General features: G+C 31.6%; 1 protein-coding gene across 5 annotated transcripts; it reads left to right on the forward strand.

Annotated features, from left to right (window-relative positions):
- The first annotated feature begins 6,191 nt into the window (after positions 1–6,191).
- Positions 6,192–18,760, forward strand: LOC126748824 (calcium uptake protein 3, mitochondrial). Of its 5 annotated transcripts, XM_050458309.1 has the most exons (10): positions 6,192–6,366; positions 6,442–6,637; positions 12,225–12,360; positions 12,426–12,536; positions 12,592–12,639; positions 12,720–12,802; positions 12,907–12,951; positions 15,620–16,109; positions 18,238–18,395; positions 18,473–18,760. In XM_050458309.1, the coding sequence occupies exons 2-10, from the start codon at positions 6,443–6,445 to the stop codon at positions 18,539–18,541; spliced, it is 1,335 nt and encodes a 444-aa protein (XP_050314266.1). In that variant the 5' UTR covers positions 6,192–6,366; position 6,442; the 3' UTR covers positions 18,542–18,760. The 5 variants fall into 5 exon arrangements, with proteins under 5 accessions (XP_050314266.1, XP_050314269.1, XP_050314265.1 ...); XM_050458312.1 differs by lacking the exon at positions 6,442–6,637; XM_050458308.1 differs by lacking the exon at positions 6,192–6,366 and having other exon boundaries at positions 6,373–6,637.
- Positions 18,761–19,112: the final 352 nt, after the last annotated feature.

Below are 19,112 nucleotides of genomic sequence, written 5' to 3' on the forward strand. Positions count from 1 at the left end.
TATTTTTAAGTTCGTGGTAAATACCAAGTAAGAACCATTTCATGCTGGAAATCGTCATTAATAATGACGTTATTCAGTCTCTTCAAAGCCGATTCTCAGCGATGAATTGGTAAGCACCCCGGTTATTCTTTTGGTTGACAACTTTGACAGGTAAGTGTGACGTACTGTTTCCCCTCCACTTAAATATCCTGATTTAAAGAAACAGTCGCTGAAATGAATTGATTATTAGGAATTGGGAAGTTTATGTTTTTTCTTTTCTGTTTGATTAAAAAAAATATGACGTCATTTGACGTCTCGGTAAATACCAAATATCGCTTGTATGAAGCGGTATTTACTTTTGGTTTTAACCACCCCTCGCTTGAACAGGCTAATTGTACCTGAAACAATGCGCAATCGCAGAAGATTTTAAAAAAATAAACCACCCAGATAAGGTCATAAGGACCCAAGTAACCATATTTTATAACTTTTTAATTTACATAAAACCTACAAATGAAGAGTTAAGAATCAAAAGGGCCTAAGTGACATTTTTCCAACATTTCTTACTAGCAAAAAGATCCAAGTCATTTTCGAACATTCTGCGCCATCTTTTGAGCTCTAAAAAAAAACAGGTTAACATAGTGCTGCAATACGATAGTGGGAAAATGATCTCAGGGCCCTTAGATAGGCCCTTGTGCTGCGATAAATATTTTTATTTCTTAGATCGCTTATTGTTAGCAATAATTGCAATAATTGCTAACAATAAGCGCTTATTGTTAGTGTAGCACATTGTTACTCGCATCAGTTTCTGCCGGCCCCGGCAGCGCGGTGGCTATATACCTGCCTAGCAGTCGTGTGGCCCTGGGTTCGAGTCCCAGACTTGGCGCATGGTCGTTTGTGATGTCCGATTTAGTTTAAATACTAAAAAATTATAGAGGCTTTTCGTGACTAAATGTGCTCAGCACAAGGTCAATAAATGAATTATAATAATAATCAGTTTCTAGTGTTTCGACATGGCCACAAGAATGAATAAATCAGATAAATTTCGAATTATAAAATAACATTAAATTGATATTTATAATATAGTTATTAGAATGTTATAGTTTAAATTAAAATCTAACTTAAAAAAATGTTTAGAGGGAGTACGCTGAGTAAGCCATAGAGTAAGCTTAAGGCTATAACTTAGATTCAGATAATAGTGAATATAGCGAATATACAATATTTGGAGTATATTTAATTTTTCTTAATCCATATTAGTAAATGTTCAATCATTTTCTTGAAGTATTGTTTTCCATACTTATCTTTACTCAAATATTTTATAATTGTAGAATCAATTTTAGGCTCTGCCGTATGTCCTGATTTAACTTTATACCACACTAAATTAGCAAAAAATTGTAAATTCCCTAGATTCTTATCTAAATTCATAAGCTCAAAAATATTTATGTAAATAAAGCCAAAAATTGTAATCACATTCAAAATAAAGAAGCGCTATAATATAGAATCATGAAACGAACACAATGAATAATTCAATAAGAGAATTACGTTTTCAATATAATTATGGACTAAAGTTTCCTACGTAAAAAATTAAACAATCACTCTAAAATTCCACCCCAAAACTATCTAAACGAATTGCAAAGCTATAGGCACAGATGTAAATAGCTCCGCGGAGCTATTTACATCTGTGCTATAGGTTATATAAAAAATTGTAGCATTCGAAATAGATGAGGAGTGAATACCACCCATCAGATGAATCTACAAAGAGTATTGAATCTGAAAATAGTGGAGTGGAAAATATACCTTCTACTAGTGGTATTCATGGCATGTTATTTAGTGCTAACAAAAAATAATATTATTAATGTTTGGCTTTTATTACAGTGATTCCAAAAAACACGAAAAAAAGGAAGAAGAACATGGGTAAATGGAAGAAACAGGAAAGAAAGTGGTAAAGAATATGAAACTAATAGAGAAAAAAAAATAGGAAAAAGGAGTTAAAACCATATGACCATGATTGTGGATATAAGTGCGACAAAATTTCTTAAGCACAGAGAATGAATCTCTTTACTAAGTTTTATGAAATACAAACGTATAATTTGCAAACGCAATATTTAGCATCTTGTGTAAGTAAAGTAAATGTAAAGCGACATAACAGTGGGGCAGTTTCACATGAAAATTTTGCCCCAGTATTACGTCTTATGAACTTTAGAGTCTGCAAGGTGTATTATATTCGAACATTTAACATATCCAATAGAAGACTTCGAATTGTTTACCAAAAAAAAACTTCTGAAGGTATTTTCGAACCTGACAACCGAGGATCTCATGCTCTGCTAAATAAAACTAATTAGTATGTACGAAATGATGTAATAAGCCGTATAAAAATGTTTCCTCGCTATAACAGCCATTATTCGAGGACTCATAATAAAAATACAAGTTACTTTCCACTTGATGTATGGTGCAAAGAAATAAATAAATTTTTTGTTGAAGAACATTTTACAATAATTAATTAACTTTAACATTCAATATATCCAAACAAGCATGACTGCACTTCTTTGTATTCTTTTGGTTTTTATCCCTTCAAATACAAACATTTAAAAAATTTATCTAAAGTATAGGAGACGGATGAGGAATTTAAGAATATTAGTTTTCTCCAGAGAAATAGAGGATGTTGGATTCAAAAGATTATTTCCGCTGGAAGGTACTAGAATAACATGACCGAAATGTTTTCTGCAGAAATACATAATATATTTTTAGAGTTTTCAGCCACTGAAATAAAGACTTGCAGAGGTCTTTGTAGTTTCCACAAGATAAAATCCTTACAGCTCTTTTTTTTTGGAATAAGTTATAGAAGAAGTAGAAACCTAAAAAGTTAGGCCATACTTAAGCTCGAACCCAGTAGGATATTCACACTAAGTGCTTCCGGTGCGCACGAACAAGGCGGCAGATTTCGTAAGGGCGGCGAAATTTAAACCATAAAATTTGGAGAAAATCTTTACAACGCTTAGGTGAAAGTTTCGACGAATATATTAAATAAAAGTGATCTATAGATCCTGGGATTGTTTTCACATATATTCATGTAAATGACTTCGTCTTTGTTTATTGAAGACCGTTTAAATGATCGTCCCAAGAGAGAATTCGAAATTTGTTGAAAGTAGTACTGAAGCAGCTTCCTTCTCTAATATAGTTTAAGCGTTGTAAAATTTTCTTATCGCACTTATGAAACCCGTGGCAACTTTACGAATTCAAGCTGGAAAAAAACTTGTCAAACAGTCTTGAAATGTTTATTGTAACAAGATGGGCAGCTCGTCAGAATACATTATGAACACTTTGACAAAATCATTGAAACTTTCATCTTATTTGATGAAGATGTAACTAATGCAATTACGCGACAAGAAGTTAGACAACTTTGAATTCAACTAGAGTGACTCGAAACAGGATTCATGCAAAACTCTTGGCCTTTCTTACTTTCAAGTAAGAAATGCTGTTAATAAAAGATTGCAGAAATAGTTGATATGATAAACGACTATCGTGGACTGAATAAAGTGGTAGTTGATACACGAATCGAGTTCGAAGTTTATGAAGTGAAAGGGTTGCACATCTCATAGACTGAAGATGACTGTTTCCAGAAGAAGAAAAATAAAGTTACAGTCTGACGAATCACAAGATAGAGAAGTTCAGGTATCAAGTAGCGATAATTTCCAGGCGAACACTTTTAACGTGGTCCTTGGCAATATCCTGAATTATAAAAAAATGCCTAGCATCTGCAAAGATTTACTATAGGATTTTTACTGCTTACTTAATTTGGCAACATTAATACAAGTAAAATTTGTAAAAGATTATTTGAGAGATTATTTTGAGGAACCGAATATTTGAGGAACACTTATACTTCAGGCCTTGACCTCTCAATGACAAAATGATTAAACTTTCACACTTATTATACTAAACAAAAGATGGATCTATGAAATCGATTATTCATCATCCCTATCGTAGTAAATTTTAAAGCAATTATTTTCAAGTACTGCGGTAGTTCGTTGCAGTTCTTTAAGCTCGGTGTTGGTTTACTTTATCTCTAAAGCTATAAGTCAGGACAGGCACAGCGTAAGTGTTTATTGCTGTAATGAGATTCCCTGCGTTTAACGCTGTAAAGCTTTAACTTGTTAAAGGTACTGATCCTTGCTCCTCGTTTTGCCTTGTTTTTCTTTGAGAAATTTAGCTTCTTGAAATCCCAGCTATTTAAAAATTCTCCCATGTTCATAGCTATGGCCCCGGCCTATCGAGAGTTCTAGCCGTGACACTGGTTTCGTGGCGTCAAAATTGAAGCCGAGATTTGGTGGCGCACGCCGTACAGTGGAACGACTAAGTGGAGATACCGCGGGACCTAATATTTTACATTTTACAAGATAATATATTTTTTTTATTATTACGTATTTTTAGGTATATGATAAAAGTTTTAAATATTTTTTATTATTTATTTTATTGGAAAAATATACATAAACGGTGTTTCAAATTCGTCTACCCTCAAAATACGAAAATGGATAATTTACCCCAAAGTTGCACATTATTTACTTGTAAAAGAATATGCCATATAAAAAAATATATATATTATATTTTATGTGGTTTTGAAGATTATTGAAAAAAAAAAAAACAAATTTTCAAAAACTTATTCTTGACACTTTTGTGGGTTATCTTGGTTGCTATAGGAAAGTTTTTGCATTGCTGTATTACTTTTTCGTAAAAATGTTAATGCCGAAAACAAAATTAGGTAGGTACCTACGCCAAATTTTTGTTGCTTATTTAAAAAATTGAAAATTTGAATGATTCCGAAGATAATCAAAAAAACCAAAAAAAAAAATTAAAATCCATTTTAATTTTTTCTGAGCTTAAACAGGAATGCAGCAAGAGGTAGGCATTATTCTAAATAAAATTAAGATTGTAAAATGTAAGTTAAAAATAAAATTGTTAATTTACCCACCTAATTTAAATACCGAATTTTTATCCTTTTTAAACTCAAAGCGAGTATCAAAATAGTTTGGTAGTTTATAATTTTAAATGCGTAAACTTACTATAAACTACAATAATAACTGCAGTAAAATATTATTTCGAATCAACGCAAAATATGTGCCCCAGCGCGGAATTTTTGTCATCGCGATGCGGTCGTCGCCTCGCATGATTTCGGCTTCTGTTGTGAGGTATCGATGGAAGCGGGGATAAGTGTCCAGGCTAGAACTATCGATCGGCTACGCTTAGACTATATCCCTATTTGGTAGAGCAACATCACCATTGGTGACTTTGTCCCTTTCAATGTGAACGGTTTTACATTTTTCCATATCGAATTCCATCAGAATGTCGTTTAAAAAGATGTAAGTCCAATCAATTAGGTCTTTTAGCTGCCTATCATTTGCACTGTAGAGCTTGATGTCATACATGTACATAAGATGAGAGAGTCTGGTGGTTTTATCTGTTACGTCCAATGTTATAACCCTTTCCTGTACTAATAAGCACCGTCGACAGAGAATTTGTGGCCAAGCAAAGCCAGAGTGGGCTCAATGAGCCACCCTGGAAAATTTTTCTTTTATTTCGTAGGTGGTGAGACACTGTGATCCATTGAATAGTTTTAGGTTTGTTCTTCTTCTGTTCTTTAGGCTTGTTGCCTAATAGTGATTTCATTATCAATAGTCATTCTATCCGCTTCCTAACTTTCTAACTGTCTTTCTAACTTTTGTGGTCTGTAACGAATAGTGACTTGCGTCTTTCTAGAAATAGCGCCAGCTGGTTCTGAGACGTCGATGGTGAGTGCCACATTAGACAATACGTTCGTTGAAGTAGAATTACTTTACTCTTACTTATTATTATTAATGATATTATTATTATAGATTTCATGCCAAACGGCAATCGCACTCCCCCCCCGGGAAGGAGCGGAACATTCACTTATCCCAGATATCAGAAGGATGCTCTAATTATTATTAGAAGCATTATTATTATTATTCTTAATAGTAAAACTTTGCCCTTGTAGACATAATCAATCAACAGCATTTGTTGTGAGTGATCCCATTTTCGGGCAACAAAAAATGCGCTATTGCGTAGCACGGCGCATGACGTCACAATTAAGCGATTTAGCTTAAGCGATTAGAGAAGAAAATTCAGGGCGCTCGTCGCAACCGCTCATATAAAGCCACCTTAAAAAATTTAATTATATGTTTCCGATCTGATCTGAAAATAGGTTATCCTGATTTAGAATTCCTGGACAGCAAAATGGGAATTTTGGAATTACTCGCTGTTCCCGTCCAATCCCTGTCCAGAATTACGACCAAGTCTACGCCCGTTTCAAATGTTTTAGCCAATAAGTGAGGTTTGCGGTCCAAATGTCAGGTTTAGGCTTGGAATCCTAACCAAGAAGTAAAAAATAAATACTTCTTTACTTTGTGTATTTTTATTCATAATAATTTAGAGTAAACTTTTTTTGCTTTTTAGAATGACTAGTAAATTCCTTTTAAGTTTTTTGAAAAGTAGAAATGTTTCTTTTATTCGGCAGTTTGGCAAATTTTCAAAGAAAGTTGATAAAACTAAACAAATTTCATTTTTAAGTGTTATTACTGGAGGATTTGTTTTTTATTCATCATTTAGGCTTTATGAGTCAAATACTGTACATGCTGCTCAGAACAAAAATGTAAGTTTTACATTGCTTTACATTTTGATAACTATACACTTGCTTTCTTACTCATCTTCCTACTGAGAATGAATCTAAAAATACATTTTATTTAAACAACAGAACTGTTATTTTATTTGGTAAAGAAAAAGGTGATAATATGGAACTGCTCATAAATATGAAGCTAGAGATGTTATCTAGTGTTTCTTTACTAAAATATAATCATTAAGTTCTAAAAAAAGGTTTAGAAAGATTCTTAGACTATAGTAATTATTGTTAAATGAAATATATCTTTATTAACTTAATTTTTTAATTAGAGCGAGAATCTTAAGCTTGTTTTTATATTCCTAAAGGCATTGCATACATATCTCTAAGGTTGAGTGGAATTTTCTTCATGGATTTGATGATGTTTATGGGGCAGTTTCCAGTTTCTAAGGTGTTTTGGATGATATCTTTGACAGAGAGTTACTTCTTATGGACATCATAAAAATCAATATCACTATCCCAGCTGGTATACTGCCCAAATTGTGGCAGCTTTTAAGGAAAAGTACAGGTTGCACAGTAGGTGGAATGGAACTAAATCATGAGTTGACTATGATGCTTATAAAGCCTTGGAAGCATTGATAAAGTCCAATATTGATGCAGCATATAAGGTGTTATATAATAAATACTGAAAATTTTATACATCATGATCTTAAGAGATGTTGGAAATTTATATAACAAGAAAGAAACACATCTAGAATCCCTAATATTTTAAACTACAATAACAACTGTTTGTCTATCCATGGAAGTTGTAAATGCTTTTGCAAATTTTTTTTGGAAAAATATTTAACAGCCCTACTCTATCTGCTGGTTTCAGTCATACAATCTGCTTCTCAAAAATTTAGCACATTTTTCTTAATGTCTGGAACCAAGAGAAGAAGAAATTTATGAAGAAAAAAAAATATGGTGAAAAATTATTGCCCAATCTCCATTTTGTCCAACTTAAAGCCTCTGAGGCCTGCATGTATAGCAACTTGTTTCACCAAATTGTTTTACCTAATCAGCATGGTTTTTTTTGTGTAGATCCACAGTCACTAATTTAACATCATTTCTAAGAAACCCAATATGAGGCTATAAATTGCAAATATGAACTTGATGTAATCTACACAGATTTTGCTAAGGCATTTGATAGGTTTGATCATGGAATTCTTTCCAAAAAACTTTATAAAATTGGCTTTCATAAACATCTAGTAGAGTTTTTCATTTCCTACTTATTAGATAGACCACAATTTGGGTGGGTTCAAATCATCTACCTCCATCTCCATGAGTGGTCATGCTCCATTGTTATCAATGACATTTCCAATAGTATTCGGACTAAGTTTCTACTATTTTTCAACAACATTAAAGTTTTTCAACTTCTTAGGAATCATCATGAACACATGCAACTGCCAGCAGATTTTAAGACAGGTTTATAAATGATGTGAAGTTGACAGACTCATTTAACATTCAGAAATGTAAGATGTCAATTTCTTTGCTCAAAGATGGGATTGACTGTTCTTGGGTAATCTGGGACTCTGTGTTGATAAAGAGCTTACCTTTAATGCTCATATAGATACAATTATCTATTTGATGTGAATTATGGCACCAATTTGGCCAAGAAAGAGCCCATATATGCAACTGGTTCAATGATGTTTAGTTGCCCTTTTAGTTACATTTGATGTTTGGCATGACTTTAAATAATTTCAAATCTGGTCTTTTAGATAGAATTAGATTGTTAGTTACTTAAGCATTTAATGTACTACCTCCTATTAGTTTAATATTGTACAAGTTAGTGAGTTTGATCTTGTTATTTGTTACATTACCGAATTTATTGAATTATCTGTAAATATTTCAATAGTTGTCTTATTATTGGGATTTGTTTCCTGTTGAATAATTACTGTTGGACAAAACTTTTTGGTTTATTTGTTGATGATAAAAGAAACTGCAAAATAGATTATAATAACTTAAAAGAACCTTACAATGCAAGCATTTCACTTTATTAGATGTTTAGCTCAGTCCCAGTTTTGGAAACTATTTCAGGTCATAAAATAAATATTAATTATAGTCAAGCCATTAGCTTTGCGTACGTTTTAACCTTAGACAGTTATTCTAGATATATATTTAAAAAAAAGATTAATTAGCATGATGAAAAGACAAAAGAAATATAGCATGATTCTGACATCTGTTATTGATATTAAAAGGTACATTTTTCAAAATACCAGGGCAATAAAAAATTACATTTAATATTTTATAAAATAGGAGTAAATCCAAACAAGTCCTTCTCACTTTAAGGCTATCAATATTAAATATATCTTTTATCATTGTGGCAAATTTCAATATCAGTCTTAAAAGCTAGGGAACAAAGAAATGCCTTCTGAATGACTTCAATTGGTGCCACAGGGTTAGAATAAAAAGGTGACTCTGCAGAAAGGCATATTCAAGCTTAGAATGAACAATTGAAAAGTAGAGCATCTTAAATCACAGTTACGCACAAAACCAAGATTATGCATACCCTTATTGACAATCTTATTATTATGAGGCACAAATGTCAATTTACTTTCTGGTAACACTCCCTAGTCACTTACGGCAGTAACAGATTTGAGAACGAAGTCATTTATTGTGTACTGAATTACAGCTAATCTCAGAGAGCGACTAAATCAAAAGCATAAGCATTTTTTAATTAATAATAAACTCTCCAAACCATTATTTACTGACCATAAAAAAACACCATCAACATCAGCTTGTAAAAGTTGCGCATCAATTGCGGATTTTATGATCTTAGACAATTTTAGGTCATTTGCAAATATGAAAAATTTCGAGGGATGAATAACACAATAAAATTCGTTAATAAATAGAATAAATAAAATAGGACCTATGTAGGAGCCCTAAGGTACACCAGAAAAGGCTTGAATTTCTTTAAAAAAATGTTATTTATATGCACCAACTGAATACAATTCGATAAAAATCCATCAATCCCCTTTAATAGACTGTGGCCTAGACCCATCGCACGCAACTTCTGAATGAGATGTCCATGGCTCATGATGGTCTCATGGTAAATACTATCCACCTGACTATGCAATATAAAGGCATCCAATGGGCAAATTTCTGCTGATATGTAAGCAAATTAATTACTGTAGATTTATCGTCAGGAAAACCGTGTTGCTGGTGTATTCCGACTACGCCATGAGAGCTCTTTGGCAAAAAGGCTGTCATAAGAAATTTGTTTTCTAGAACTCTGGCAAATTTCCTTTAGCCAAAGAGAGGCAAAATAGATAATGTTTGGTGAAGAAGTACCCAAAATTCTAATTGGGTGTGGTACCTTCGTGATTTTGTTGCTGACAAATGACTGGCAACCAAATTAGCTATTTATATCTTAATCTTCAGCAAATATGTCATTTAGCTACATACTGGAAATTGGGGATAGGAGTTTGATCTTTGTTTGTAAGTTGTTTACATGTTTCCCACAGTTTTTTTTCATGAATCATTAGGATTTATAGCAATTATTATAACCTTGCACCTACTTATTGTACATTTTTCCAATACACAAACAATTAAAGAATCACGAAAAGTTTTCAATTACAATATTTTTTATTATGATTATATTTATGATTTACAATATAAGCCAAGTTTCCTTTATAACAAGTATGGTGTCCCATCTGTGGAAAGGCAAAAGTGCTACACAACTAGCAATAACAAGTTATTTCATATATCATTGAAAATGGTTGACTTGTTAAAATAAAATCATATTTCTTTAATTATATTCTGATAATGGAATTGAAAGCATTATCACAAAATGTTTATAAGGTCATAAGTTATAAGTTCAAAGAATTGGTGATAATTTTTTGGGATTTCTTTGTGCAAATCTGAAATGCCTGCCATAGAATAAATCAGCGATATTAGCTAATTTGCATGAGTGTTTTGCTTAATAATGTCAATTATTTTGTGTGATTTAAGCATTTATTATCATACAAAAACAGAATATCTTAGAAATCAAAGGATTGGCCATCATTAGAAATGACCTTTTTTCCCACCTTTCTGTCCATGGATGTATTCCTTGCCAAAAGATCGTTCATTTTTGAACGTCAACCATCAATCGCAATTTTTACCTCTTCTCGGATTATTTCTCTGAAAGTCTGCATTGATTGGAATAAGTGATAGTCAGAAGGAGCCAAGTCTAGAGAATAAGGCGGGTGCAAAAGGACGTACCATTTGATGTTTTACAAATATTTTTCAACACATTTTGCGACGAGCATTGTCATGCTGAAGTATAACTTGGTTGTGTCTTTGGGAGTACTGTTTCTACTTTAGTGACGTTTCTACTTTAATGCTCTGTTCAATTTGGTCAACTGTTGATGGTTTTGTTCACCTGGCTTTAGCAGTTCGTAATACACAGCACCATAAAGTAAATATTTTTATTTATCGTGCATTATAAGAACCATTGTCCTGAAAATAAGTATGATAGTTTAAACTCTAATTATTCCATTCCCAGTAAAAGATAAACTACATAATTTTTAAGGTTTTGTAGCAGGTGTGTAATAAGACCATCCTAATTCATTGATTAGGCATATTCCCCGAAATTTTAAATATAAACAAGCATTGGTTCTAGTAATATGAAAATAACAACACAGAACACCAACAATATTTAATTGAATTTAAATTAATTGGTTTCCTAATACCATTATGTTAAATTCCATAATTTCAACACCCAAGAGGTTTCATAATATTGTATTTTTATTTTAACAAATTGAAGTATTTATAATTTACAACTAGAAATGAATAGCTTACTTCTTCTGTTTAAGGTGTTGGTGGGGATCCTAATCCTGCCTGATAGAAATTAATAAACTTTGTAGATTATTCCAAGGTGGTACTAAGTGGTAAAGTTTTAATAAATAAGTTGATATGAAATTCAAATTGACATTAATTTTATTATTTTCTAGTAAAGAGTGCTTATGATGATATTTAATTATTTAAAAATACTGTAGTGCAACAATTATTGGTTAAAAAAATATACTATAGACTTTTTAGTTTTAAGTAAATAGTGGTCAACATTTTTGAAGCATGTTGCTGAAATTTTAAGTAACAATAACGGTACACCAGAAATTTGGATTCCTGAGGTACATGGAATAATTTCCTCATTTATATGAAACAAGCTGAACCTCATCCATATCCACAAGCTGCTTCCTAATTACATCAAAGATGTCTTTGTTACGCAACTTACCATGCGATTTTTTTATAATAAATTTAGTCTAGTTGACCCAGAATGCTTTTTATGCATCAATTACCAAATGAGGCATTCATCTTGGCCAGCATTGGTTAGTAAGATGGAGGTAATTGCTAGAGAACTCTGCACACTAGTTAATAATTGTTTAGAATAGAAAACACCGAAATAAATTATAGATTGTTTCAAAGAGATATTGAATTCTTAATATTACCTTTTCTGATAAAAATGTATGTAGATCATAATTATAAAAAAAAATTATTTACTTTGCATTTCATATAAGTAAATCAAGTTTGGTATAACCTAAGATAAAGTGCTGTTAAAAATATACGGAATTTGTATTTAAATTATATTACCATTGTTTTTTAGGATGAAGAGGTGAAGATTATAAAATTAACATCAAGGGAAAAAAGATTTATAAAATTTGCTTCTGTGGAATATGATGGACAGTTATATATGACACCACAAGATTTTCTTGAGTCAGTTGTTGAGGCTGATCCGAGACGTAAGATAAATCTTTAAAAACGTACTTTTATTAATATTTTATTAATCTGGATTTTTTTTATCAAGCGCGTTTTAAAAGGAGAGTTTTAAATAGAAAAGATATTGAAATCATCAGAGACAATACTCCTCCATTAAGTCAGGGTAGTCCACACTTGTTCCGAGCTTTAAGAGATAAAGGTAACAAACATTTTAAAAAAGACAAATGTATGTAATGAAAAAAAAAATGTTTTAGGAATTATTTCATACACTGAGTATTTATTTCTACTTTCGATTTTGACAAGTAAGTGTAAATATTTTTCTTAGTAATCCTTTAGCTCATAATGTGACCAGTATGTTAAAGCCTGAATTCTTTATATGTAGAACCTCAGTCAGGATTTCGTATAGCATTCAATATGTTTGATACAGACGGAAATCAAAGGGTTGATAAAAATGAATTTCTAGTGGTAAGACTAACTATTATTTTGATTAGATTTTTCCTAGAACTACCCGTTTTTTAAAATTTTTGTCTTTTTTTTAATTTTTATTTTTTTATTTATATTCTCCCCAGATAAAAAAATTATTGGCTGGTAAAAAATTTGAAGACAGTGAACCCGTAAGTTAAAATACCTGCTACTAAGACATGTCTAAAACGTGTTTCTTTGCTTATTTTTTTTAATAGCAAATGTGCTTCTTTTTTACTAACTCTGTGTCAATTAATAAAAATTGTTCCCTTTTTTTTGTCTTTACAAAATTTGATGTATAAATTCAGTCTGATACACAAATTGTGTGCACCAAATACATAATATTAAACATTTTATCTGTATGGTAAGTAAGACAGACTTACTTAATAGGTTTTTCAGACCAAATATTTATAAAAACTTTTATAACCTTCCGTGTTTAATTATTACTACTACGCCAAAACAACCTCTCGCTTTAATGTATTTCAACCCTCTGGTTCATTCTAGAATGTATAATGGTTTAAAGGCTTATTTTTTATTTTCACTTTTTTTGCTTGCTACCATTGTGGTGACTTGCATGGACATGTCTTGGAAGACCGTTGGAAGGCAGAAGCTGTGTAAAATAAAAATAAATTTTTACATTTAGACCTAAATGATGCCTTTATGAGTATCGTATCGTTAGTATGCCACGCTCATGGTTAAGCTCATTGTCAAATTCACATAAAATTGATGCCTGAAAGAGAAAATTTAGTTTTCGAGCAATCTGGCATCCTGTTTTATGGCCATGATCCTTGCTCATATATAAGATACCTTAGAACATTGAAAGATTAGAATTAGTAACCAACAACTTTGTTTGAGTTCAACATTGCACAGGGGCGGCAAAGGGGGTATTTTTTTATAAACATATTCATCGATTCTCTGTTGTCAAGTTTAATTTTCAAAAGAGGAAATTTTCAGTTGTACATCAACAAATATAATAATGTTAATTCAACTTATTTATGTTAGATTTTGGATGAAAAATAATTAATTAATTAACTTAGAAATCACTAAGCGCAAAAATGACATCCTCAGAGCAAAAAAAAATTAACATTCTTATTCTTAAAACCGCTCCTAAAAAATTTGAAATGGCAACACCGCAGGCAAAAGCTGATCTTGCGAAATGTTATCTTGACAAACAGATTGAAAAAGGAAAAAGGGCACATTTCAGTGTTTTTGTGAACTGTTACAATAGTAAAAACTTAAGCAGTTTGTGCCGCACCATGGGAAAAAGGCGATTGAGGCCGATCTTTTCACAAGTAAATACTGATAAATACTGTCATAACATCATATCAAGGGACAACCGTCGTCATAAACGTAGAATATTAAGAAATAAAACTTATTAAGAAATCTATAATAATTATAAAATATTGAATTTCCATAAAAATGCTTTTTATTAGATAAGTACCTTTACTCTAACGAAGTACGTTAAAAAAACGCATAAAGAGTTCATAAACGGTAATATTTTTTATTATTTAAAGCATAATCTGTTAATAGTTAATATTTTTTGACGACGTCACTGATAAAGATTACTTGTGTCAGTGGAATCAACAATGCGATCGAGCGGCGTTGCAATGTTGTTGCTTTTTCTCTAACATAGGGATGTTATCTACATTAATTTAACTTTGAATGTTGATTTTTTATAGAGTATCTTATCATATTTTATGAAAAGAAAATGCTTTATATTTTATAAGAGGTTATATAAGAGGAATAATATTATTTTGCGCCTGTCGAAATAAGTGACAAATTTTTATGATATTATAAAGTGTGTTTTTTCCATTTCTACACAAGCATTTGGCATCATTGCATCAGAGATGTTGCAAGCAAAAAAACGGCCCACAGTTCCATGGTAATGCTAATTCTAGCATTTCAATGTTCAAAGTCATATACCGATAAAGTCAATACTGATTACGTACCATAAAGAGTATAAGCAAATTTTGAAGCCAGAGAAGAAAGAAACATAATGTAAATTTGCCATCTTCCCAGTAGCAAAACGCTCCTTAATTGCGATATTCTATAGAAGAGGCATATCATTATGAATTTGTATGTATATACTTTTGTATGAATTTATATGTATATGCTTTTACCTTTTTGATATTCACAATGCTTCCCTCAGTTATGTGCTTAAATAGTTACCTCTCATAATTCTAAATAGATATAAAAAGACTAATAGACCTTTTATACAATTTTTCCTTTATCAAACATATTAAATTTAATATATTGTTGCCTACCTAAGTACCTACAATTAAAGGTGACTTTAAAAGTATTCTTAAAAAATTTGGTTAAAACATCAACTATACAAGTGCCTTCTGGGATGTCCAGTAGTAATGTAAGTATAAAAGTTGTCACAATGTACAGCAAACACATACTACAAACCTTGCAGAAAATAATTTTTGCAATAATTGATTAATATAGTTTTTAATCAACGACGAATTTTAAAATGACGAAATTGCAATTGATTCGCAAATCATATACAAACTCTCTAATGATTTAAACGCATTATTTTTTATGGGAGTATCGAAATCAAATAATTTTTTTTTAATTTTTAAGAAATCTTTTATATCTATCATGTTTTTAGATATTTTGTGAGCAAATATGTAATATTTTTAAATAGTAATTTCATAAATCGCTCAGTCTTCTTATGAATTGTGTTTTGTTATGTAATATTTCTTATATTAACTTTTAGATCGTAAGGTGAAACAAAGATATTAATTCGCTTGGAAATGTTTTAATGAATTTTAAATTTAGATTTTATAATTTTTTTAACAGTTATTTTATATTATTTAGATGGAAAAAATATTTAGTCATGCTTGGAAAGGAAAAAGAGGATTGGCGCCAGAAGGCGAGGAATTAGAATCCACGCCAGTTCAAGAGCAATATGTTAATGATGAGCAGGGATTACAAAGACGACATTTAGTCGACACAACCCTGTTAATTCACTTCTTTGGACCTAAAGGAAATACAGATTTGAATTTTGAAAATTTCAGAAAATTCATGCTTCATTTGCAAACCGAAGTCTTAGAACTGGAATTCAGTGAATTTGCCAAAGGATTGCCAACCATTTCTGAAGTCGATTTTGCAAAGATTTTACTTAGGTACACCTATTTAGATACGGATGAATATGATATGTATTTAGATAGACTCCTGGACAGAATTAAGGATGCAAATGGTATTACTTTTGAGGAGTTTTATGTATTCTGCCAGTTTTTGAATAATCTAGAAGATTTCAGTATTGCAATGAGAATGTATACTTTAGCTGACCATCCGATATCAAAAGGTACTTTTACAATTAGGGCCCAAGTTAAATAAAGTGCAACTCTTAATTTTCCCCCTCCCTCTTATCTTTTGAATGCGTTTCTTTAAAAATTTGATATTTCGTACACATCATTAGCAACCTAAATACTACTTTTTGGTCCCTAGCTCATTTTGCAAAACTTCAAAATAGCGGCAGAATCGAAATTATTTTCATTTACGGTGAAAATCGTAATGTACATGAGACAGAAAGAATTTTTAATGTTCGCTTACCTGATCATCCAGTATGTCGAAAGTATATTCGCAAGGTAATTCAGAAATTTACCGAGACGGGTAGTGTTGCCAGTAGGAATCCAAGGCGTCCCAGCTATCGAGAAGAAAAACAGGTGGATAATATAGCAGCTATGGTAAGAGATCCACAACAGTTACTTCCACAGTTGGTGATACGTGTGATGTATCTTCGGCTACTGTAAAAATGATACTTAAAAAACATAAAATTTCATCCGTATAAAATTCAAATGGTTTATCAATTGACAGAAGATGATCCTGATGCCAAGTATTGACTGAGAGAATAGGCCATCCGCCTGCTTATGTGAAGCACATTTGTTTCAGTGATGAATATACTTTTTTTTGAATGGTAATGTTCATAAACAAAATGTCCGTTATTGGAGCGACGTAAATCCCCACGTATTTCGTGAAACACACACACAATATCCAGAAAAAATAAATGTGTGGGCTCGCATATTAGGGAATCACATAGTTGAGCCTCTCTTTTTAGACCAAAATTTGAAAGGGACCTTTATTTAAACATATTGGAAAATGCAGTAGAACCACTGATCCTTGAGATTATTAAAGACAATCCTCATGAACTTGTTGGAAATAGTTTTTCAATAAGATGGGGCACCATCACTTTAGCAGAAATGTTGAATTGGTCGTCGAGGGACTATCGAGTGGTCAGCCAGATCTTACACCTCTGACCTTTTTTTATGGGGCTACTTGAAACAAAAATTCTTCACTTTCCATAATGTTAGTGAAGAGTTCTCCAATAGATTATTTTACTGTGTTGAAGTTATTTGTGCACATTTTCAACATCTTTTGTAGTAAAATAGTTACATTTCTGTGTTACCTAAAGTTTAATTATTTTAAATGGAAATAAAAATGCGAAAAATAAGATTTTGAAAGGTTGCCATTTTGCTATGGGTAAAAGTAATGACTTAATATTCTAATTCTAGTCTAAAGCATTTAGTGGGAGCATTCAAACGATGTATCGCATGACACTTTCTATTATTTTGATTTTTAAAATGGCGTCACGCCGCACGCATTCAAAAGATAAGAGATGGGGGGGACAATTAAGAGCCGCACTGTATAACTTTAGGATTAACTCGATTTTTAATTTCATTATCTATCTTGTCACCTTATAGAGCTTGTTGCTGTAATTCTGTACAGTTTTACCAATGTTCTTAACACACTCGAATACAATAACTAACTTATTTTCCATAAAGTGTATTAACACTAAATAAATAGACACCGCCGCAGATTGTCGAAATACTATTCAACCAACGAAATTTTGGACAAGGTTCACTTTAATTATTAATATCAGCTCTTGGATCTTACGAGCTCCTTGACCAATCTTGTAGCCGCTATAGAGTGCCAGGTTTTATATGGCATGTCAGCGTCGTTCCACCATAGTGCTGTATAAACTAGTAACTTTCTTTGAAATGCTTTGAGGTTCAATCGTGGAAGTATTTACATGCACTGAATGCTTAAGCAAGTATAACGTTCTTCACTACTGACGCCAAAGGTTAAAATGGTCTTAATGGCTTTTATCGATAGCTCCGTACTGTCTGCTTTGAGTTATTTACCAACAGCTCAATTTTGCTTGTTCGCTATCTCAGAAAAGGAATGTTACTCAGTGCCATTTAAATCTAAATGAATGAGGTTCTCCTGGATGATAGTCAGAGGAACATTATCTTCTTACGTGTGTTTTTTATTTTAATCTGATCGGCTAATGCCTTTTCAATTAATCAATAATCATTATATTCAGTTCTATTAAAAATTACGTTTCTGGAAGTGTATGTGTATAAAGTACATATCAAGTATTAATTCCATTTTGCAACTTACCCTCCTATCCTACTTTATAATCTTTATTATAGATGAGTTTCATCGAGCTGTCAAGATATGTACAGGTACCAATCTAAGCTTACATATAGTTGACACTGTGTTTGCTATTTTCGATGAAGACGGAGATGGACTTTTAAGTTACAGAGAATTTATCGCTATTATGAAGGATAGACTGCATAGAGGATTTAAGGTATATCGTAATTCCTCTTAAGTGTTACTTTACTTTAATCTATAAATGTGTACTTACTAATTATATTTTCTTTTCAGACTTATGCTAAAAATGAAGGCTGGCAAGCGTTTAAAAATTGCGTCAAGCAAGAAATGAAGTCAAAATAAAGGTTTCAGGCTTCCAAAGAAGAAACCTATCAAATTTTAAAATGTTGCTGTTTTTTTAAGGTTGTGCTGTAATGATACTATTTATTACATATTGCTTCTAGTCACTAGATATAATTAGCCACTTGATAGATAAATCTTTGGTGTAAAACGTGTGCCATATATTAATGTTATTATTATCTATTTTTTGCGTTGTTTGAAATAAATAATTTTTCAGTTTTATTTAAATATTTTATTTAGATCATATTCAGCAAATGAAACAGAAAATGTCTAAAAAGGAAATTCGGCTGTGATAACTTGCCAATTTTCATAAATATATTTTGAACGATATTTGACGGTTTTTAATCAAATTTGGTGAAAAATATAAAAGACATTTGTATTCCAATAACCGCGAAAATCCATTTCAGAAAAATTGCTAGGGTGTGCTGAAAATAAACAATATATTTTTTGTGAGGCTCAGGCATATTTCTTTAATTGTTGGCCCATCCTAGTGTGGCATGCAAAAGCTCTGGGTCTTATACCTGTTAATCCAAGGTAATTCTTTACTTGTCAAGATTATCAAAACCGTTTTTAA

Source organism: Anthonomus grandis, chromosome 22 (assembly GCF_022605725.1).
Source record: "Anthonomus grandis grandis chromosome 22, icAntGran1.3, whole genome shotgun sequence".
NCBI classification, from domain to species: domain Eukaryota; kingdom Metazoa; phylum Arthropoda; class Insecta; order Coleoptera; family Curculionidae; genus Anthonomus; species Anthonomus grandis.

Excerpts from the sequence above, each read along its gene's own strand:
- LOC126748824 (XM_050458309.1), top strand. The coding sequence starts at position 6,443 with ATGACTAGTAAATTCCTTTTAAGTTTTTTGAAAAGTAGAAATGTTTCT. Across the intron at positions 12,803-12,906 it reads ATAAAAATGAATTTCTAGTG|ATAAAAAAATTATTGGCTGG; the intron begins GTAAGACTAACT and ends TATTCTCCCCAG. Across the intron at positions 12,952-15,619 it reads AATTTGAAGACAGTGAACCC|ATGGAAAAAATATTTAGTCA; the intron begins GTAAGTTAAAAT and ends TATATTATTTAG.